This window comes from Girardinichthys multiradiatus, chromosome 18, assembly GCF_021462225.1.
Source record: "Girardinichthys multiradiatus isolate DD_20200921_A chromosome 18, DD_fGirMul_XY1, whole genome shotgun sequence".
In the NCBI taxonomy this organism is placed as follows: Eukaryota; Metazoa; Chordata; class Actinopteri; order Cyprinodontiformes; family Goodeidae; genus Girardinichthys; species Girardinichthys multiradiatus.
This window is the reverse complement of record NC_061810.1, coordinates 45,913,323-45,937,568: the sequence shown is the minus strand read 5'-3', so window position 1 is coordinate 45,937,568 and position 24,246 is coordinate 45,913,323. Positions and strand designations below refer to the sequence as shown.

At 38.6% G+C, this 24,246-nt stretch overlaps 4 protein-coding genes and 1 pseudogene across 4 annotated transcripts in view; all 5 read right to left on the bottom strand.

Annotated features, from left to right (window-relative positions):
* Positions 1–127: 127 nt before the first annotated feature.
* cldnj (claudin j) overlaps positions 128–24,246 on the bottom strand; it is a 42,826-nt gene continuing 18,707 nt past the window's right edge. The window contains exon 2 of the mRNA XM_047390731.1: positions 128–3,396. Within this exon, the coding sequence (XP_047246687.1) occupies positions 2,740–3,375 (636 nt within the window). The 5' untranslated portion in view covers positions 3,376–3,396 and the 3' untranslated portion in view covers positions 128–2,739. The remainder of the gene's footprint in view (positions 3,397–24,246) is intronic.
* LOC124883573 lies at positions 5,087–6,146 on the bottom strand (annotated as a pseudogene).
* cldne (claudin e) lies at positions 11,414–12,664 on the bottom strand. Its single transcript, XM_047390730.1, has one exon. The coding sequence runs from the start codon at positions 12,555–12,557 to the stop codon at positions 11,910–11,912; it is 648 nt and encodes a 215-aa protein (XP_047246686.1). The 5' UTR covers positions 12,558–12,664; the 3' UTR covers positions 11,414–11,909.
* Positions 14,138–15,369, bottom strand: cldnf (claudin f). Its single transcript, XM_047390727.1, has one exon. The coding sequence runs from the start codon at positions 15,257–15,259 to the stop codon at positions 14,513–14,515; it is 747 nt and encodes a 248-aa protein (XP_047246683.1). The 5' UTR covers positions 15,260–15,369; the 3' UTR covers positions 14,138–14,512.
* LOC124883579 (claudin-4-like) lies at positions 19,179–23,314 on the bottom strand. Its single transcript, XM_047390734.1, has 2 exons — positions 22,714–23,314; positions 19,179–20,734 (listed from the first exon to the last, which is right to left on the bottom strand). The coding sequence occupies exons 1-2, from the start codon at positions 23,210–23,212 to the stop codon at positions 20,106–20,108; spliced, it is 1,128 nt and encodes a 375-aa protein (XP_047246690.1). The 5' UTR covers positions 23,213–23,314; the 3' UTR covers positions 19,179–20,105.

Below are 24,246 nucleotides of genomic sequence, written 5' to 3'. Positions count from 1 at the left end.
TTTTGCATGCCTGTTCAGAGAGGAGGGAACCAGTTCTTTGACATTCTTGAAAAGAGGGCTCTGAATTTGCTGCAGCTGGGTGGAGGAGGAAAATCCCTCTGTTTTCTTTTCCATGGTTTCAAAACAATCCATTTATCACAGTCTCCTGAGTAGAGGGGAGAAAACAAAGCTTCCCCTGTGCTCTGCTTTTTCAGACAATGGGCCTTGATTCTGGGAGGAAATCTAATTAAACGCGTGTAAAGTTAAATTCAGCGACAATGCATTTTTAGCTATGAGTTTGGTAGCTCTGAACAGTAAAATTGGATTGTTTTCAGTCACAAGTTCAAACTTGTGATTTTATCTGCCGCAGAATGGATTGTTCATCCGTTACACTCTTGGCTTTGGAAAGGAACGTCAGAACAATAAATCAAATACACGAATGTTCTACAGTTTTTATTTCTGTCACTAAAATTAACCTGCGAACTAACATTTAAAATTATATGTGCTTTGTGCATTCTAACAAATAATCACAACTTCAACTTTGCAAATGTAACTGCCTGCACTAGTACATCACATCTTGATTAGATTTACAAATATGCTGTCTGACTTTCTTTGTTAAACTAACTGGCAACACCTAAGGGGATTGCCTTACAAATGGAGTTATATCTGGCCTGATTTATGTATTAGTATTTTGTTTATCGAATGTGAAGTAAAACAAGAAATATGGGGAATCTGTTTGAGACCTGTCTTAACATGAAAGGAACAACTTCTAGCAGTGAGAAGCAACATCTGATATGGTTAAACAAAGATTGAATTGTCGTCAGAATTCCTATCTGCAGTATGAAAAGGAAACCAGAGGTTGTCTCATTTATACCATTGCTACAATCATACATGGTGGTGGCAGTATCATGATGTGCACTGATCTTATTCAACAGGGGTTAGGAGACTATTCTGGATGAATGGAAGAATGAATGCAGAAAAATCTAGATCAGAGGTGTCAAACTCAACCCAGTGGAACAAAATTAAAGACTTGGACATAGTTGCAGGCCAACCTTAATAAAAGTCTTAGATCTTAAATTCCCTGGGGACAGCTACATTGGTTCTGCACTCATGAAAAACAGGGCTGACCTTTACCGTGTGAACAGTCTGATTATCATTTGTCCAGAGAGCTTCTGTTTTCCACATGTGACTCATAGTAGCATGAGGACAATATGAATGTCAACAGAGAAGGGTCTTGTGGGTCCTGATTGATGCCACTACAATTAAAGGAGCTATTTTTTCTTACTTATCACGCCCACTACATGAAATTGCAAAACCTAAATAATTTTTAGAGAAAAGGTAACTAATGATGTTTACATACAGCAAATGTTCAATATACATCTTGTGAACTTAAGGAGCCTCAATTAGATTTTTTTTTTTTTTTTTTCTATTTTCCTGTTTTAGAAGAAAGAAAAACATCAAACCTTTACAGAGAGGGAAACAAATCATTTTACAAGTGAAAACACAATTTGCACAAAAAGGGACTAAAATAAAATACGTCCCTGATATCAACCTTTATTTTGTTGTGGAATTTAAATACAGATTTTTCGACAGACGAACTGATAAAACTAAATTAACTTTGCTTTCAAAATAATTTTCTCATTTTGATACCATATCATATTTTCTCATACCTCTATCATTTCTGGATACAGTGAAAGTTGTAGAGATCATCATGTGGCCCTGGAGCCACAAATTGCACCTACATTGATCTACATAAGGCAAAACACAACAAAAAATTGTGAACAAACTAATGTTTACACCGCCTAAGAAGATAGCAAGACTGTGGATTGTAAAACTATTGTAGTATATAAACTATTCAAAATAGTAGTCATTCTAAATGGTAGTAATCAATTTTTGCGTAGTTAGTTTCAGATGGTGGACATTTGCTCTTGAATAACCCCTTCTCTGTATTATAACAGTTAGCTTGAGTAGCCTAACAGTTAGCCAAACACTCTTGGTTCTTCTAAAGGGCCGTGGACAAATGCCCTCAGTATGTGTATATACCCAAGCATGCCAATGGAAACAAATGTGTATGCATGAACAAGTTGTCCCACATATTGCAATAAAATGTGCTCAATGCAGCATATGAGTTATTACTACAGGATATCTTCTTATGTGACAAGTGATTTTAAAGCAACACCCTTAGCAACATTAAATAACCACATTAGTGGAGAAACACGAGTCTTTTACTTAGTTTTGACACATTTGGCATTGGAAGTTTTCAAATTTAACTCTGAGCTTCCTAGGCTGCAATGCTAATGCTAGCTTGTACTTAAGTTAAACAAGTTTAATTTTAGCTGTTACTTAAATTTATTTCCTTCTCTATAACAGAGTTACTGTTAACATTTTATTAGGACCTATAGGACCCTATACAAAATATAATGTTCTTTTCTACTGCTTACATTAGGGAAATACATTATTTTTTAGGTAAAGCTTTTAAGAAAGAGGAAAGGAAGGGCAGTTGTCCTCTAGCTCTTAGAATTTAAACCTATCATTGTAATGCAGTGTATCAACCAACTTCTAAAAATGGTATAAATGCTTATATAGATGAAATATTTTAGAGATGCTAATTTACAGAGCTCTAAAAATGTTTTTCTACCATTTCCCCTTATTAAATGGGTATTGTAATTAAGCAGCAAGCATCATAATAGACTTCAACAAGAAGTAAGTAAAGGTCAACAAGGTTCTAGTTTTGGTGTCTTATTGTCTAGGGTCGTATTTTCATACATAGTTCTTGATGGCATAGCTGCTTCGTGTGGGAGTCTTGGCCACCATGTACCCACTGGAGGGGAATCTGGCTCTTTCTGGTGGACAGGTTGTACAAAGAATGGCCCCTCCACAGAAGAGCAGCCCAGATGCAGCAAATCCTATGTAAATGGATGCTCCAAGTTCTCTCTTTAGCACCTCGGGGACTCGGGGGTTGTGGAAATCTGTAATGACGGTGTTGGCAGTCCAAGCAACAGCAACTATTGTGGTGAGGGCTGACAAGCAGAAGATTGCCCCAGAGCTGAGCACCACCCGAGCTTTGATCCGGGGGTGGCTCAGGCAGTTGGTGCACCGACCTCCCAGGATGAAGATGAGAAATCCCAGACATCCCAACACCAGGCTGATGCAAACAAGCCCACGGGCTGCCTGGAGGTCTGGTGACAGGTCCAGCAGGGCATCGTAGAGTTTGCATTGCATCTGACCGGTGTACTCGCTGACACAGGTCATCCACAAACCCTCCCAGAACACTTGCATTACCACCAGATGGGTGCCAATGAATGCCGTGACCTTCCACATTGGCAGACCGCAGATCAACATGGTACCAGCGACGCCCATCATGGACAGGCTAATGCCCAGCTCCTGTAGAGCCATGGGAGACTGGAAGCTTACACCCTGTCAAACACAGAACAAGTGAGCTTTGAGCCCTTATTCAGAAACACCACAGGCACATTTTTACACATTGTAACAAAAAGAAGTTACACAGATGAACCTATACACTGTGCATTTATTAGCAAGTCGTTCAAGTTTACATAAAAGTGAAAACAAGGCTATAGCGGCAGAAATATCGAACTTGAAAGCTAAAATTGATGATTGTTACTGACGTCATAAAAAATATACATATTTCTAGCAATGCACCCAGAGGACCACCAGGTGGCAGCATGGGACAATGGATACATGACAGATTTGACACAAGCTTTGTTGACATATACAGCTTCCTCCATTAAAAGTCACTGTTGCCACTTGTGCTTCTTCCTTTTAAAAAGATGGTCACGGCTTGTCTTCCCATGTAACATTTCACAAGGTTGAAGCAGTCAGAGAAAGAGATCATTATCTCTGTTGATCCTCCTGAGTCTGGGATCATCTCTTCCTTTCAGATCACCTCATAGGTTCTCCAGGTTTTCTGTTTCTATGTTTATTCATAGATTTTGGATCACTGCCCTGCTAAAAGACTAATGAAGGCCAATTTTTAAGAAAAAAGGCATAGTCTCATCTAACCTTTCTAAATAAAGTCCATGTACCATTTAGCAAACTTTTTTTTATCCTATCATAATTTGTGATGATAGGATAAAAAAGGGTTATTGTGGCCTCATTGAGGTTTGTTGACCCCCAAACTGCTGGTCTTTACTCTCTAATAAATATGTTTGGAGATTTGTTTCTTTTTAGTTGTTGCTCTCACTGTAGACATAGGCAAGGAGCTATGATCATGTAGCGTATGTGGACCAACCCACATCTGCCTTCCCTGAATGGAATGTTGTCTTCTCTTTCAATTATTGGAGCGCCTCTAACAGAAATCAGCCTCTCTGTTGTATCATATTTATAACCTAGGAACATAGGAAGTAATTAAAGATTCCTGGAGACTCTGATCAACATAAAACAGTATAGAATTAATTACAAAAAATGCTTTTTAAAATTTATTTAAAGGGATTGTTAGTGTTACCATTATTGTGACACTGGGGATATTATAGGAAACAATTATTTCTTCATGCAGCATTTCACCCTATCAAATAAATGTATTAAAATTAAATGTTACATTTTTCTACATTTGTTTTGTGTGAAATTAGAAGAGATAATTTTATTTCTTGGCTTTTTACTCATGTTACACATTACTGTAATGTCTGTGTAGAAGAGGAAGTGCTATTTTGGACCTAAAAAACCCTTCAAATGTTTCCTGTTACTGTAATTTATATGCAGTGTGATTGCATGAGAAAACGGTAATCCCGTCATGCTGATGAGGCTGTGAACTAAAAACCATCAATTCTAATCAAAACCCTAACTTTGAAAAATCTGTTTTTGAGATTTGAGCCCAAGGTTCATACAAACGTTTTTATATCTTATTACTTGTAAAGGCAAGTTTTTGGTTTAATTTCTTCCATTTTGTATGGATGCAGGAAACTGAAAGGTTTCGAGCAAAAATGCTTCACTAAACATTTACGGGTCAACAGGACTGTGACTATCTGAGTCACTGTTTTTGTTTTTGGGATTTTGGTAAGTACCCGACAAACACGTTCCTGCTGTGTCTGGTTCAAAGAACATCCAGTGCAGTTTTAAAAGCAAGCAAAAAAAAATGTTCACAGGGAGAATGTGCAGTACAACGTCCTTTAATGAGAGAGGATGACATAAAAAAGACACAGTTCCCTCAAAAAATATCTCTGTACATTTGAAACCAGATTTTTCTAGACAAATAAAAATATAAAATTTTTGTAGCTTAAACTATACTTAAATCATGTATATTTTAATACAAAAAGGAATACAGTCTCAAACAGAAAGGCTCTTCATTTAAATTTGATTGTCATAGGAGGACAAAGTGCAGATTTCCTTCATTCTAGGTTGAACGCGAGGTTGTTTTATTCATGCTTCTTGTATGTCTTCTTGCCAGTAACAGACAAAACGTCCAAATTCCAGTTGTCTCAAATATATGTCTTAGTCAGAGAGGACAATCGGTACCTTTCTCCTTTGCTTTTTCCTCCAGATCTGTTTAAGAGGTACTTCACAGAAGGGGCACCTTCCTCCTCTGGGGGCAACTGGTGCATAGAAGCCCCCCTCCCAGGATCAATAAAGTGGCAGATGTAAAGAGATGCCCCAATCTCTCTTTTCTGTGCATCCACTACCAGAGGGTTGTAGAAATCCTGTATGATGATGCTGGCAGTCCAGGAAACGGGAATGAGGCACAGGACTCCACTGACGATCAAAATCGCCCCTGCTGCCACCGAGGCCTTGGCCTTGGCCTTCTCCTCTGAAATAAAGTTTGTGCACTTTCCCCCAACAAAAGAAATGAGGAGTCCTGCAATGCCAACAATGATGGAAACCACCACCAGAGCTCTGGCCCCCTGAAGGTCGTAGCTCAAGGCCAGAATGGAGTCGTACACCTTGCACTGCATTTGACCTGTGCTCTGTACCACGCAGCTCATCCAGATGCCCTCCCACATGACCTGCGAAGTCACTATGTTGTTGCCGATGAAAGCTGTGACCCACCACATCGGAGCAGCGCAGACAATGAGCACCCCAATCCACCCGAAAAGCGCCAGGGCACAGCCGGCCATCTGCATCCCCACAGAAGCCATTGCTGTGGGTCTCTGAGTGTCTCTGACAGAGTACCGAGATCCGCCTATTTGTATGTGTGCATCAGAAACAGCAGAATGGGAGGTCTGAGAGACAAGCTATTGAAGAAACACTAGAAGGCCTGCCAAATGATTCCGCACCTACAGGCAGTGTTTGTGTATAGGTACAACAAAGGTTGGGGTTTCAGCAATTTTTCGGAGTGTAGAAGAAATGTAGGAGGTGTTCCTGGAACATTATTATTAAAAAGTGTTTGACAGAGAGCACAAATCACCAACATAAAGCCTAAAAAAGTCTCTAAAGAGATACAAAACTGTGAAGAGGTGTACACAGAGACAGCTGAACTCAATGTTTTAAATAAACATTTTGACTTGTTGCTTTTACCCTATCCATATAAAAAATTCTACATTCGACATTCAAATCAGAAAATCTCTGAAACTTTGAAGAATTGTTGCTGTTAAAATCTCTTTCTCCATTGCAAACAGTATAAAACCACAGAATGTCATGCCTTTTGCTGGCTTAACGCAACATATTTTTAGTAATTTAATTGCTTTTTACTTGCCATTATGTTTATATTTATTTCTTTGTTTACTATTTTCAGCTTCATAATAGTTTTGCTTTTTATTCCTGTATTTTCTCACCATATTATTCATTATCCTTCTTCGTTATTAATAATTATTTTTGATTAATTTGTCCTATAATTTGCCTTTCTGTAATTTTCTCAGGTTGGGAATTGCTACTCAGTTTTTCTTTTCTGTATATGTGTTTTTAAAAGCTGTGAAACACTCTGTGCGTCAATGTGAAATAAACAAAATCAATTTTGACTGAAAAACAAAAAACAAGCTAATGTTTCTGCAGTCCCGTTCTGTCCCTAGCACATAATCTGCAGAGAATGTAAAAACCCCCCCAAAAAACGGACAATGTCATCCACATACAGTTATGCCCATTAGGGAATATTTGTGGAAAGAATGCAAAAAATAACATCTAAGATTTTTTTTATTAATGGCAGAACGTCTTTGAAGGATTAAACAACATTGCAAAGTGCCAAGAGCTTTAACTTCATGAGCTGGAGGACTAAAGTGCAAACAATCTAGGATGTAGAAATGTAGAAAATATATTAGATTAGTTTAAAGAAACTGTTCATACTTTGGATTTGAACTGGCTTCAGTCAAATAAAAGTCAAAGTAAATGTAAGAATATTATTTGCATTTTCCCCATTGGAGTCATTTTGTGGCAAGGCAAACTACAATTTTCTACAAGCGAGATATGAAAGAGTATGACAAAAACAAAGCAACATCAACATGTGAATCAGCAAAGCACTACCGCCTATCCTATCGCCCAGCCCATCCATATAACATGCATAGTAAATTAGAAAGCTTCCTGAGGCCTTTAATATTTTTGAAGAGCTCTAATATGACACTCCAATGTTTCACAAGGTTAAATGCCATTGTTCCACAAACCACAAGTAGCACTGTTTTTACCCTTACTGTTTACCCAGCTTTATTTACATTAGTAAAAAGGTCTTGTCTTTTAGGTACATAAGTTCATAAAAAAAACTATTGTGCAGAAGTTCAAAATAAGAACTCTGAGAAATGAGTTGTAATAAAATCTTATCATGTGAATGATACACTATCCAGTTAAAAGTAAAAGTATCATGTTAACACTTTGTTGTTGGAATACCACCACATCACTATTGTGTACACAGCTTTCAGTAAATAAAACTCCAGCATCGGCTTGTGATGTAATCTTCAGCTAACCCAGGCCACCACCATTGTCCATGTTGAAATGTTTTATGGTTTCACACCTATGAGTTTCAAACCTCAGAGATGTCACACTTACAGCACATAGCCACTGCAACTACTTGAATTGAGAAACAACTCCATGATAATGTTACCTAATCTCAAGCTAAAGCTACACTGTGCAGATGCTTTGTCTGCGTTGATGAAAAAAGACAAACCTCGGTATTCCTAGTGGTTGAAGTGTCTCCAACAACAGGGTAATTCAAACTATTTTCAGAGTAATTCAGGATATAGTTATTTGATAAATTAGGGGTACTTGAAGACTGTGATTGGAGTAGGCTGGGATGGTTACCAGTCTAACAGGTATACAATGGTTATAAAATCTCAGGATTTCAAAACCCATTCATTTTTTCATTCCACTGTTCATACTGTTTAAAGCAGGGGTGGGCAACTCCAATCCTCGAGGGTCTGTGTCCTGCAGCTTTTAGATGTGTCCTTTGTTCAACACACCTGAATCAAAAGCCCGAATTACCTCCTCAGTACGCATTCAGGTTCTGCACAGGCCTGGTAATTAGCCATACATTTGATTGAGGTGTGTTGAAACAGAGACACATTGAAAAGTTGCAGGACACTAACCTTTTGACGACTGAAGTTGCCTACTTCTGTTTTAGAAGATGTTCGCCTTTCTATTGTTTACAGTGGAGCGTCTCTTTTTACTGTTGATTATGTAATGCTACAGTATAGTCGGCATGCTAAGAGACTAGAACAGCAGATTGAAGGCAAGCTAACCAGCTTGTTAGGCCCAGTTTTTACTCTAAATTCAGTGTCTTTTTTATTCATTGCTTTTGTTTTCTAGCACTGCCTCTTCTTTTAACAGGTTCTCTTGCTCTTGGTATGCAGGCCAGAAGTGTGATATTTTTACTTAAGGTTATCATGCCATAAGAATCTCATGCCAACCAAGATGAGTATAGAGCATGGAACTTTCAGCCCAAGATGGTCAGCTGATTTTTTAATATGGGAAAACAATTAAGGTGCTGATGTTGCAACAAATTTTACTTCTGTCCTGATGCAGTAGCAGTCTATTTTACACCCGTCATGTACAGTTAAGCAAAAAAATATTCACACCTCTGGCAGACTTTTATAGTGATCTTTTAATTTTAACATGAGTCTGCTGCCTCTTGGAAATATTAATGTTTTGGAGCGGCCCAGCCAAAGTTACGGAATGGAATCTGAAAAAGATAATCTGTAGAGAGAGCAATAGATTGGGGTGATGGCAAGGAGGCTTTCCAATTAAAAAGACATGGAGCATATCACCAAAGATAAACCATTCGAATACCAGTGAAAACATCTAAAAAGCTGGTCAGCAATGGGATTTAATGCTGTAATGACAACAAAGACTTTTCTACTGATTATTGAAATGGTGATAAATATTTACTCCTTGTCAATTTTTGTTATCTTTATGCCTGTCTCATTTCATATCAGAATCAAAAATGTATATATACTGCCAGGAATATGAATATACTGTATGTAGGGCCTAACTGTAAGTATTTGTATTAGGAGCTAATCAAAAGAGACACACATAATTCTTAGACATGACAGAAATTGATGTTTCACAATAAGTGCCCCATTTCTTCATATTTATATTTAGACCCAAATAAAGCATTTTTTTTTGGTACACCAACGTACACAGCAAGATAATAAATAGTTTGTCAACGGCTTAAAGAAAACTGTACCTCTGCTTTTGTGCTCCATTTTCTCCTAATTACAATCATTACAGTCAAATATTATAGACTAATATTTTGTCTTTGCTCATATGACCTCAAAAAGCATTGTATGTATTTAGAGAATTTCAATTTGGCTTTGTTTTAATACAAGTGTATTTGACAAAGTATTTGACAAAGTTCAAATGTTTAAAATCAGACCAGATCCTTTGACTTATATATATATATATATATATATATATGTCTTATGTGCGGGAGGTTTTGTAAATTCTCTTGTCTTCTTATCAACACTGTGTAGTTTGTTTACTTCTTACAGCCACTAAAAGTTGAAAAAAAAAAAAGCAGTTTCAGCTTTGTTTAGTAAAGGTCTCCTTCTCATTGGGAGTTTACGTGAAATAAGAAATCAAGGAGTTTTAGGTGAATTCATGTTCCTGTTATTGGTTTTGGAAGAGTCACTGTCTCATGTCTGACATCAGATAAAGGAATGTGAAACCAGATAAAATAAGCAGAAAACAGAGCAGGGAGCGTTCACACCAGACACACCCAAGGTGATGACGTGCTGACATCATGCTGCTCATGATTTACAACAAGTCCCTGAAAGTCACAATGATTACTTGTAAACATTTCTTTTGGACTATTGGAAGTGATTAACACAGGTACAGATGTGTAAAGGTCAGACATGAAACTTATTTGGTAGAGCTAATTCAATTTATTATAATGACCCTTTGGGAATTTTACAAAAGTCAAGATTTAAAAGATTTTGTGTTGAGTAGGAGTTTTGTTGCTGCAACAAGTGTAACCAGTTTGCTGAAACAACATGCTTTGAAGATGATAAATAATGATTATTTATACTGTGGATGGCTGGGTTATTGAATTACTAACATGCTAAGTTTCTTCATTTTGGGACTTTGAGAGTTTATACAACAATAATAGGGGGAAACATTTCTTTATGTTTTAAAATGTTCAGCTTCACCAATTTGCACCCATTTCAGACCCATGAGTTTCCACTTCTTCCCTTCCGGCTTTCATTTTGTAGTCATAAACAAATAATTTGTTCTGAACCTGTTCCATATCTGTTTATCTCACTGGATAGTTACATATTTTGATGACTCATGAAAATAAATAAACGTAAAAATGCTCTTTTTTAGATTTTACATCCTGTTTCTATTGATTATAGTTCTGATTCCAGTTTGGGCCTCTCAACTCTTGATCAAACCCAGTTAACTTGCTGGTAGACATTTATTATCACATTTATAATCTGATTTTCTGACAGAAGCTAATGAGCATGTTATAGAAAGTCTTTCAAGAAATAAGCCGTCAGTTAGTGGATATGTAGGTCTGAGGTTTGTTTGGGAGCAGTTTGGTTTCACTTTGTTGCCAAAGTAGTACGTACATGTCATTATATATTACACAGTGGCGCTAGTAAAACATGTACTCAGACTAAAAGAAAGTGCTTCCTTTGTAACTTTATTGGTCGCACAAATGTAAAGGTTTAATATTTTAAAACATCAAACTGACTAAATTGAAATCCAGAGTTTGTGGAAACTTGACACCAAAATGAAAGGTGTTAAGAGTGGTCCAGACAGTGAAACTGGTTTAACTGGTCCGAACAAAGCCTGCCAAGTTTGAACAGTGTCATGTTTTTAAATGCTTTCACTGCGCAGCAATTCCTCCTTAGACCTTTTCCTATAACTAAAACAGTGTCTCGGCTTGATTCATCCATTACTCAACGGGTTTAGAAAGGTTTCTTCTAAAGAGAATTAAGCATTATAATAATCAAATAAGCTTTTAAATTGTGAAATGTATTACAGAGTAGTTTTTAACGGTCTATATTAAAGTTTGCAAGTAAAACCACAAAAGACAATCTGATCAAAAAATGCTCTTTGAAAACAATAACAATGACATATACACATTTATTACAAATGTATGAATTTGAAAAACAAAATCAAGAGTGTGCTTATGCTACAAAGCAATGGTCATCATGTGTACAATAGTTGTAATACATTAAAATAAATTTATAAGACATCACTGATCTCTTGTACAAATTCAATCAGAATTCTTAATGATAAAAGAAACATTTACTGGCAAGCATTACACTTAACACAGAGAATAATTGGGTCAAAAACATAACCACTCTTGTTCTTACAGCTCATATACAGTCAATACTGGAGGACTTTAGTGCCAGGATCATAGCTCACACCACATATTCGTAGACTTCTTGTTGAAGAAGGTCTCTGACTTTCTCCAGCTAAGGATGCCCAGATTTCTTTGAGGAATCCAGTCTCTGAGACTGTCGATCACTCTGTGATGCTTTTAGAAAGTCTGACTGAAGGTAGAGCATTTAAGAAAACATTAATAGTTTGCAGTCTTTCTCAGCAGAATGCCAGTTTCAGACGTAGGCTCGGCTAGTGGCTGTTGATCTGGCTACGGATCTGGTTCCGGTGTACTTGATCGGATACTCTGGGACGTCATTCTTGGGCGGACAGGAGCTGCACAAGAGGGCACCTCCCAGGATGAGAAGTGCAGCTGTGCCCCAGCCGATGTAGAGTGCAGCCCCCAACTCTCTCCTCTGGGCGTTGGTCAGCAAAGGGTTGTAGAAGTCCATGATGATGGTGTTGGCAGACCAGCACACAGGGACCAGGATAAGAACTCCAGCACAGATGAAGACCACCCCAGATGCAATGGCCACTCTGACTTTGGTACGTGGCTCCTCCACAAAATTGGTGCATTTTCCTCCAATGACAGCCAGGATGATTGCTAATCCACTCACGATGATGGCGACGACTACCAGAGCCCTGGCAGCTTGGAGGTCTTGAGGCATGGCCAGCATTGAGTCATAGATCTTGCACTGCATCTGCCCGGTGCTCTGTATCACACAGTTCATCCATAAGCCTTCCCAGATGATCTGCGCAGTCACAATATTGGCTCCAATGAAGGCCGTCACCTTCCACATCGGCAGGGAGCAGGTGAGGATGGTCCCTAAGAAGCCAACGATGGCAAGGATAAAACCCAGCATCTGTCGTCCCATTGACACCATGATGAAGCTTGAGTTGGAGCTGAACCAAGCAGAGAAGACAAACGAGCAGAAGAGTCGGTTGGTTGCAGAACCTAATGAGAACTGTTTCAAATCCCAGTCAGTTATAAGGATGTCTGGTTTGAAGGTGGAGCCAGAGCAACTTAACCTCTGATCTGAAACCAACAAGTGATGTGATTTACTAGTCTGACCAGATTCTTTACATTTTCTGTGTGGGGACGAGGTGTAGTTTCGACTAGATGGACCTGAGCTTTAAACAACTCTGTGCAAAAAAGGATCAACATTCCTGATTCAAACCAACCAATGCTGCTAATTGGGCCGATGACTGGGACGTCACATCAGTGACTGGTTTCCGGTTTAAAAAAAACACCATCTTAGGTGAGAGTTTCACCGGATGTAAGAAGAATTGTTTATTTCCATTTAGGAAGCCTTTTCCTGGTTTTACTGTAATGTAAAATATATATTTTTATAAATCAAAATGTTTTATTCCATTAACCAAGTTTTTCTTTTTTGATTGGAAATGCCACAGACAGCACACAAGGGATAATAAGACAATGCACAAGGGGTATCATTTCCTCTAAAAAAAAAGAAATACTTTCCCTGGTTTTATTGACAGTTTTACAAATATGTCATGCTTAAAATTATTTATTACCTTTACACCAATAAATGTAAGGGTCCTCATTGTCAGTACAGCACCTTAACACTTACGATTGCTGACAAGCTTTTTGCATCTCTCCAATGTTATTTTTGACCATTTGTCTTTTGCAATGAGCTCAAAGTGTTTGAAATCCACGTACACACACACACACACACACACCCGTGTTTTACTATCTCTATGAGGACTTTTCGGTTACTTCCATTGACTTCCATTCATTTTCCTTGATTTTTAGTGCTTAACCCTGACCCTAACACTAACCCTAACCAGTTAATACCTAACCCTAACCCTAACAATAACTCAATTCATACCCTAGTCCTGAATCTAACCCCTGCCCCAAGAACGGAATTTGAAAAAGTGAGGACCAGGAAAATGTCCTCACTTTGTCAAAATGTCCTCACTTTGCGATAAAAATACGAAAAATGGTTCTCACTCAGCAACAAGTACAAGAACACACACACACACACACACACACACACTTCACCTCAAAAAAGGAAATGATACTTAATTAAAAAATCAGTTGTTTAGTGGTAAATTAAACAACATTGGTATATTAAGGTTAAATTTCAAGTTAAATTGTAATTTTTATATACTATATAGTTAATATTACAACTATTTTTCCATATTGTTTGTAGAAGAAGATATTTATAGGTATAGAATAAGTGCCTGTCAGCTGCTCCCTTGCCAGAGTTTTTATGCTGGATACCTCAAATCCGGGTCCATCGTATCAAAGGTGCGGATTTAGCCCACTACACCACGACAGGCAGCTTAAGTATATAACTATGGAAAATTATATTTGTAATTTGTGCCTCTATCAGTCACAGATTGCAACTCACAGATTGCAATTAACTTAATAAAATGTGATTTTCTTCATTATAATTTTTTTCATGATTTTGATATAAAATGACCCCACAAACAGATAAAAAAGTAAAAATGCACAATTATTTTATTGAAGTTGTTTTGTTTTTCAGAAAACAAACAATAAATCAAAGCAAGTCTGCTGTGTGTTCAGAAGAATAAATACATGGAGAGTAGTTTCCTTATGAAAAGTTATTATTAGTTGCTCAAGAAGGAACAACATTCCTCCTTTGTCAATGATTTCTACTTTGAAACAATAAACCAACCAAAACAGAAATCAGATTGGAATCATAGTTATTGATCACACTACATCACATTTTGGTGGCTTACATAACATCTTCTAAAAATACATATATTTTGATACAATTGTATTATACAATGGCAACTCAAGTTCATGAAGCCCTAGTGGACATTTAGTCTCTGTGCTCTGTCTGTCCCTTTAGTTTTAAAGATACTGCCGAGGAGAGTATGTGGTTGGTGCTGCGTAAGGTTTGGCAGGTGCATAAGTCCCAGAGTAAGTACCGGTGTACGGCTGGCTGCCTGGAGGAGCATACACTGGAGCATATACTGCTGTGTTTGCTGGTCCATAGGGGTACATCGGTGCTCCATATCCTGGAATTACGGGCTTGTTGGGAGGACATGATGTGGTCAGGATGATCCCTCCAATCAGAAGAAATGCCGCTGAAGCCCAACCGATGTAGATAGAACCTCCAATTTCCCTCTTCTGTGTCTCGATGGTCAAGACGCTCTGGAAGTCTGAGATGCTGATGGCTGCAGACCAGCAGACAGGGACCAGGATCAGGATTGCAGCGAGAATGATGAGACACCCACCTATGATCACCACAGTGGCGTTACTAGCATCTTTCTTCAGGCAGCTGGTGCACTTGGCACCAATAAATGTGATCATGAAGCCGACGAAGCCACAGAGCAGGCAGATGACGACTAACGCTCGGGCGGCCTGCAGATCCTGCGACAGCCTCATCAATGACTCGTTGAGCTTGCACTGCATCTGACCCGTACTCTGCATCACACAGTTCATCCACAGTCCGTCCCAGACGATCTGACCTGTTACAATGTTGGCTCCAACGTAGGAGGTCACTCTCCACATGGGGACACCACAGGACACTGCAGCCAAGAGCAGGCCTATGAAGCTTAATACCTGACCTGACACTTCCTTGATAACCCTCCCCATGGTGAAGATGCTTCGTCCACGGCAGGAGTGAGTAGTTTCTTAGCGCTGCAGCTATGGATTCCTCTCAGAGTGACACGGCTCTCTCATCAGGTGTTTGCCACAGAATGTGAAGGAGGAGGTGCTGTCCTGTTGTCAGGTGAGTTCCTCTGGACAAACAAGATTCCTTCTCTTGCAGGTAGAGGAGTGGCAGCCACTTTAAACAATCCCTATCCTGAGCTTTAAAAACACACTTTAATATGCAGATTCTTTAACAGTGGCTTTATAGGTGCCCGTCAAAACCACTTATCGGGTTCAGAAATCCTGAATCGAGTTCAAATCAATAAATTACTTCCAATTGTTCTGCTGTAAAAGAGACTCTGAGAAACGGTATCAGAGAATCCCACTAGATTAAATAAAAACATGAACATTAATATTAATACTGTGCAACATAATCTAACACAGAAAATGTATTTGATTATATTAAATGTGGGACATATAAGTAAATTGTACCAAGTTTAGAAATAACCATTTTTAACTGAATTGCTGGTGCTGTTGTTCAGTTTGTGTTGAAGCATCTGGAAGACTTCACCATCCCCCTGCTTGACCCCCTGCATTTTGCTTACCAGGCAAACAGACTCATGTTTTCAAGCCTTAGTTATTCAAGTAATATTGTTGAAAAGCTCATTTATTTCAGTAACTCAGTTCCCAGTGAAACACATTATATAGATTAATTACACACAGACTGATGTTTAGCCTTTATTTCTGTTAATTAGGACAATTTTCCACTTACATATGAAGAAAACATGACATTTAAAATTAGAATATTACATCAGACCAATAAAAAAACATTTTGATACAAAAATGTGGGCTCAATGAAATGTTTAATACCTGCTTAAAAGTTTTTATTTTCAAAAGATACTTTTGAAACTCGTTGGAACACATTATAAGTTATTGAACATGACTTTATGGTGGAGCGTCTGTGATGCTGTGGGCCTACTGTTCTTCAATAAGCCTTTAGAACCTCTGTTAGAGAGTATGACATCATGAGCTCCTTCAATTGAAGGAAACTGTACAAGGTATTAATGGCATGATATTCAAGAATTGGGCCAGTATTAGTTTTTTAAATGCAATTGTTTAAGTAACATCGGATTTTTTTATCCCCTCTAAAGAAATGTATTGAAACTAAAGACTGAATTTGATTTTGTGTGTGTGAGAGAGATTATCCTGCTGCAATAGTAGATTAAATTATTTTTCAGCTCCTTACACATCTTTAAGTGTGAAGGCTGGAGTTATCAGCTGCCACTATGAAGTTTGCAGTATTACTTTAACAAGATGTTAATTTCTGTTTCTAAGACAAACCCTAGTATGTGCAAACTAGAGAACAGTGGTTTAATAAAAATAACACACTGCCATTGTAGATGAAGAAAACAATTTTGAAACACTAAATCCTGGTGTTTTCTTGTTTAAAATTACCTTTTCAAAAACATTTCCTGTGGCACAAACCAAACAACTGCTCCTGTGGTCAACCGGTCAGAGCACTAAGTAGCTTTCTTTTTTTCAACTCTATTTACTTTTTGTCTTGTTATGTTACCCTGGTTAAATGCACCTAACCAGATTCATCTACATCATGGCAGCTCTGCACACCCTGGTTAATGCAATCGCTGCTCTACCTGCCAAAACACTGTTCACGGGAGCTACTGCAACGTCTCCGCCTCAGTCCTGCTTTGTTCTCCCCAACACATTGTCAGAGAAGGTTTGGATACGAACACCCGAAGCAAATCACTCCAAATCCATGGTTGCTGCCAATGTCCGCACACTTTGGAATAAAACTGAAGAACTTCAGGCTAATATGAACCATCTGCATGAGTACAGGAATGCTTCTATCCTGGTGTTTACAGAGACCTGGCTGATCATCACGATAAAAGGAAAACATTGCACCTTGATGAATTCGGTCCCTTCTTCAGGCTCTTCAGGAGAGGCTTGTCAAGGAGCACATTCTTACCCTGACCCATTCACAGCTCCACCTGCTTTAATTTGCTTATCAAAGTTGATTATGCCAAATGATGCCAAGGCCTTAATCATCACGCCATCCCTAGACATCTGGAGCTTCCCAACTCTTCTGCCAGACCTCCTCTTTGCAGACCTCGCGTTCACCTTTAACACTTGCTGCCCCACATGCTTGCTAAAAAACATGAGCAGTCAGCTAATACTCTGGATTTTGGACTTTCTCACCAACGGAACCCAGTAAGTCCAGATTAACAACATCCTCTCTGATCTCCTCAGCACCTCCACAGGCTCCCAACAGGGTTGCATGCTTTCTCTGCTGCTCTTCATTCTGTACACCGATGAGTGCAGATCCACCAACCCAATTGTTACCTAGTAAAGTTAGCTGATGATACAGTTCTACTGTATCTCTAGTCCAGCCCTTCCCTGCACCACGGAGCTTCTTTGAAGCAGTTTGTGGAGTGGTGTGACTCTTCATGCTTCATTGAAAGTGTTTTATCTCGCTCCATATGCTGCAGGTACCACTCCATCACCCTACAGAACAGGAACTGCCTTCATAACATTGTGAAGAAGATAATTGGTTTTCCTGCTCGTCACCTAAGAACTGTGTACGAGCAGCAGGATACCTCCCTTGCTCGTCAAATTCTTGATTACCCAATGCAGGCTCTGGTTCCAGCGTTTGAGAGCTGCCATCTGGTTGCAGGTTCTTCTGTACGGCCTTTAAGACCCAATAAAGGAGAACAACCTTTGCTTGTTGTTTGGTTTTTGTTTTGGGTTTTTTCTTTATATCTTTTTCACAGTTGAAGTTTTGTATCGTTCTTCTGTTTGTTTTCCTGCTCATGCTTTAGTTTTTGTATTCATGTTTTGCTTAGTTGTTTTCTTGGATTGGGCTTCTGGTTATGCTTTGATTTCATGTTTTTCTAGTTTGATTTCTATTAGTTTGTATTCTTGAATTCCTGTTTTTGCCGCAGCCACGTTTTGTTCTGTCTGTCAATTAAGTTAATTCGGTTCACCTGCTCAAAGTTAATCTGTCTCCTTGCTCCACCTGGTTTTCACTCCATATATACACACCTGTTCAGTTAGTCATCGCGGAAAAATTTTTCATGCACAAGTCTTGTTTTCAGATCATGCTCTTGTCCTGTTATTCACGCCAAGCCTGTTTTGCCAACCTGCCCATGTCTGTTTTTGCCTATCTTGCCTGTCCGTTTGTTGTTTTGGTTCCTGCCTCCTTCTGTGAGTGAGTTTTTGTTTTTTTAGTTATTAAATCCTTTTTCACCTACCGTCACGCTGCCTGCTCGTCTGCATTCTGGGGTCCTATTTCGCAAGCCGTAACATAAAGTTACTTGTTTGATTTTAAATTGCAGATTTATTCACATATGGAATGTGTATAATTGGCTATTTTTTATTTTATATTTTCATTATTATGTATCTTGGTATTTAAATGACATTTCTGCCTTCCTGCCTCCACAGCAACCACTCTTACTGGTGCCGCCTGTCGGCCTTCCATCGCACAGAATCTGCTGTGTGATTTCTTTTTGCTCTTATGTCTGCTCTTCGCCCACTTGATTGTTCCTCAGAGAAATATAAAGTTATTCTGATTTTGATTCTGGCAGGGAGAGCCTCAATTGTATTTCATGTAAAATGTGTTCAATGCTGTAGCTTTGGGGGCAACAAAGATAAGGAGACCGGAAGTTTAAGGTGTGGCCCTGTGAGGACAGAAAAAACAACCTCTCAAGTTTGCAGTGATCAGTTCCTTCTGTATCGAAAGCACTCGCCTCCCTGAAAGAACAAACTAATGGTGTCATAGAAAAACCCCCACTGCAGTCCAAGATAAAAACTTTTGTATAAACAAAACTGATGAGACACACCTTTGTCACATGATACTGCACCAACAAGTGTTTCCTGTTACCTGGAAAATATTACCAAAACAATCTCCTCACTTACATTATTTCAGTTTACTTCCAAGTTTTGCAGCACAGAAAGTGAAAATTCAAGTGTCTAATAAAATTTAAGTTGCTTAAACAAGTTGTCAAATGTTTAAAGAACATTATTTAATTCATATTGAAGTTTAAAACTCTGAAAAGTGTTAACAGCCAAACGCTTGCATGAACAAGACGTCTAACCCAAAAGTTTCCAACCAGGAAACAACTTAAAACATATTCTTATCCTTAAATTATATTTTGTTCTTTGTTATTCTTCACTATCAGATTCACATTATTATTTGTAGACCCAATTGAAAAGTAATATTCCAGTTTTAATATAGTTTTTTTCTACATTTTACAAACACAAAACAAAAGGTTTTAAAGGATTGTAGGACTTATTTTCCAAGCTTTGAAAAAAAAAGAAATGAACATTTGCTAAACAAACTGATAAAGATAAAGCTCTTATTTACACAGATCTGTCTCTGCTATTAAGGTGCATAATTGCTGCATTATTTAAAATATATTAAATAGAGTAAATATCTGCACAGATTGATGAGCACACTGAAACTGAATTAAATAATCAAATCTCCTCTAAATAATATTTAAAAAGAATAAGGCAAGAATTTCTTGAATTACGTAAATAAATCATCTCGAAAGTCAATACCATAATATGCAGCCCACAGTAGCCAATAAAGTGAGTTTCACTACTGGTAAAAATAACATGGCATGCAGTCATCATTTATGCCTTCAGTTTTACGTGTTTAGATTTCTGCTGTGGTGTTTCCCACAGGCACAAATTACAATCAAACATCCTCATTCAGCACATCAAGAGCTGAGAATTTGCACAATATTTACAACCTTTGTGGGTTCATTAGTACAATAAATATGAGTTGACATGTGAGCTGTCTTATGCTATTTAGTCCATGCTAAGAAGGGACATCTTATACATATTCTCTGGACGTGGAAGCTGTCTTCACAGGGATGAATCCAGATTTGGGTACGTGGTGCAGGTCTTCGTCTTTTGGGGGGCAGTTCCAGCACAGTAGCCCCCCTCCCAGCATGAGCAGCACCGCAGCTGCCCAGCCGATGTACAGTGCCGCACCTATCTCATATCTCATGCTGTTCGGCAGCATCGGGTTGTAGAAGTCGCTGACGATGGTACTGGCGGACCAGGAGACTGGAATGACACAGAGCAGCCCGGAGAGGATGCACAAAACCCCAGAAATGATACAGACTTTTGATTTAGATTGCTCATCCTCAATGCAGTTGGTACACTTTCCGCCAACAATGGACACAAGCACACCAAAGATCCCCAACAAGATGGAAATGATGATCATGGCGCGAGCCGCCTGCAGGTCCTGTGGCAGGGCCAGCATAGAGTCATACACCTTGCACTGCATCTGGCCAGTACTTTGCACCACACAGTTCATCCACATGCCCTGCCAAATGGTCTGAGCTGTGATGATGTTGGCTCCGATGAAGGCAGTCACCTTCCACATGGGTAAGCCACACACCACTACATCCAGAAGCCAGCCGATTGCTGCTACAGTTATGCCGGCAATCTGAATCCCTTGAGAGACCATCTTCCTGTCTTGCTCAGACACATCAATATCAAAACGAAAACCGTTGAAATCTCGCAGGCTGCAATTTAAAGGTTCTCATGTATGTACCTGATACCACAGTCCTCAGCACCTATTGGCTGGAAGAGTTTACACACAAACACAAGGTGTCCTCTATGCAGTGCTGACGGGCAAGAAATCCTGAGTTTCAAGGTCAGATATCAGCATGATACTTAAACTAGTGTGATCAGCACTGGGATACTCATTAAAGGAGAAGGTTGAATTTCCTCCATTTTAAAGCCAAAAGACATTTGCATAAAATTAAAAGTTAAGACGTTTACAGTGAATTAGGTTAAAAACTACAAAGCACGTCTAAAAGCTTAGATATGGACTCACCAGTTTGACAAAGTCTAGTAAAATTGTAATAATAAGTAGGTTAGATCCAGGCAGTTGCAGTACATCCAAGATACCTACATCAGGAAAATGACATATAGCACCATTCCTTAAAAGACTGCTCTGACTCCCTGGTTTTCAAAGGGAAAATTATTTTATTAATTGTTTTGTCTCTGAAGCACTGAACGGTCAGAGACTTGGTTTTCAGGTAGACCCCCAGGTCTTCAGAGACCTGTTTCCTCAATGTTCTGTAGACCAGAACTAAACAGGTGGAGACAGCATTTACTTTATTTGCTCCTGTTTGTTTCTTTTAATGCAATGCATATATTTTACTGTTTATCTTTAAGTTACTCATCTTTTATTGTTTATTGCATTTTTTCTGTAACCATGATCCTCATTTTCTATGAAGGACTTTGAATGAGTAGTGCTTCAAAATAACCCAGCTTTTACGTACTTTAGGCTGCACAGATTAGCTGTTGTTGTTGGAAATTGTTCTCCCTTAGGTACCTGAGAATAGAGATCTAAGTGGTATTAAACTGATGCAGAGAGGGAAAAAAAGACGTATTTTGCCCCAAATTCATCCGCAGGTCATGCATATTAAACTAATTAAAGCTTAGGTTCTGAGCCAAGAAATGGCACAATTTTAAATATTTCTCTAAATAGTTTTTATTAAGCCTCTTAAACAACAAATATTCTTGTAAAATATTTTTGACACATTTAGATAATGTAGTTTTATCACAAAGGAGAAAAAGGAAGCCACTTTAAAATGAAAGCACAAGTTCATTTCTAGGAAAGAGACCTCTGAGCACATAGCCTTAAAACAAAGCAAGGATTAAGTTATAAATAAATAAATAATAAATAAACCTCCTAACTTTTGTATGTATAAAGCCATTTAAACTTGAAAAATATGTTTTGTGTCACTATGAGAAACTCAACATTATTTTGTAAAAGTATTTGAACACTTTTTTATGATCTAACTGACGCATAATAAAGGTAAAGTACCCTATTTATGCTTGTTTAAAACGTTTGATTATGGCAGACGTAAAAAAAAATCAAACTGAATAATTAAGCTGAGTATTAATAAAAAAGATCTTTATTTACAACTTAAGACAGATTTCTTTATAACAGGGACATTAAAATGAAATATTTGAACAAGAACAAATGCATGAAATGAATAAAAACAAATGAAATGCATTTAAAAAAATAACAATACTATGTATAAAAGTAAAACAAGAAAAGTTGTTCCTGAACATATGTCGTCATTTTCTTCCTTGCTTCTCAAACATTCTGCGCTGCAGTTACAGTTATTCAGGCGTGGTCACCGTCTTGTTCTCATGATGAAACAAAGAGCCGGAGCTCAGCATGAAAGCATCAGACTAAATCCTGAAAACAACTCAATCACTGTGAAAAACAATAGTTTAAAGTGGTTTCAGAAATGAATTATAGAGTCTCTTCTCAGTCTCTCAACCCTCTCAGACGTAGTCCTTTGGAGCAGATGAACGAGGAGCTGTGTACTTGGCAGGGTAGTTATCTTTGGGAGGGCAGTTTGCACAGAGAAGTCCACCACCCAGGATGAGGAGGGCAGAGGCACCCCAACCGATAAAAAGTGATGCTCCCAGCTCCCTTTTCATTGAACTGACCATCATTGGGTTGTAAAAGTCTCTTACGACGGTGTTTGCTGTCCAGGAAACAGGCACAAGGCACAGAACACCAGCAATGATGAAAATGGTGCCGGCTGCAATGCAGATCTTGGCTTTGGAGCTCTCATCCTCCACGCAGTTGGTGCACTTGCCCCCTGCGATGGCTATAAGGAGGGCAAGAATGCCAATGAGAATGGAGATGATGGTGAGGGCGCGGGCTGCTTGGAGATTACTGTCAAGAGCCAGCATGGAGTCATAAACCTTGCACTGCATCTGGCCTGTGCTCTGGACCACACACTCCATCCAGATTCCCTGCCATGTGGTCTGAGCCGTGATGATGTTGTTGCCGACGAACGCTGTCACCTTCCATTGGGGGAGAGCGCAGGTAATGATGGCTCCAATCCAGCCAATCAGGGCAAGGGCAATGCCCAAGATTTGTAATCCTGCAGACACCATGTCTCAGAAGGTATCTCACTGTGGTCCCAAAGCTTTGTCTTTTTGCGAGTCTCACTTGAGAGATCTTGAAGAGTAAATGTTTGTGCCGGATCGGATCGACTCTTTTATACACACTTAGCCCAGGAGGGGCATGTCACATGCTGAACCTGTGTCATGTAGATCTATGACGTTGGTTCTACTCTCGGCCCCACTCCCCACCCTCAGGCATGTCTCATCATGTTAGGTTTTTGTCCTTATCAGGTTATAAAAGCAAGTGGAAATACAACAATGTGACTCATATATTTGGCTGCTATGGCGCAATGAAATATTAAGGAAAAAACAGCCACACCTAATTATCAGGTGCTCATTTTTCCTCATTTTGATCATGGGTTTTCTGAAAATCCTTCAGGCTTGAAACGTCATAAAAGCTTCATTTTCGTTTTATTTTTCTTCAAGATGTCTTCTGTGTTTTGTTTAATTTTTTACATTTTAGCTTAGTTTTTTTTAAGAGAAAAAAACTTCTTCAGATGTTTCTTAACCTCCAACTCTGAGTCTCTTCTTATCTACAGAACAGGATGTGCTCTGTGAAATTCTCATGGCTGCAGGGTTTGAACAGAGCTTCAAAAATTAAACTGAGATATTCACTCACGAATGCCCAGTCCAGTGCAATGGTAAAAAAACATTAAGAAAAAAGCACAAAATGTCTTTATCCACAGTATAATTGCTCCTTTGGATGACTGTAAACAGAAGGATGCAGACCTGTGGGGGATCTAATTATTCACTATAAATACAAAAATAGCTTTTTCCAACCACAAAGAAAGCCATCAAGTACATATTAAAACCAGCAGTGAGTAAATCAACTGAAACCTGCCTATTTACAGACTCACCATGTTAATGAACCGATGTTTTGATCAAAATTAAAAACCTGAGTCAAAAAAATGCCACAATTTCAAACATGTTTCTTGTAAGAAAAATACAATTTAAGGATTAATTAATACCGTTTGATTAAGCCTCATAAAAATAGGACTTCTTGTTAATTTTACTGACACATTTAG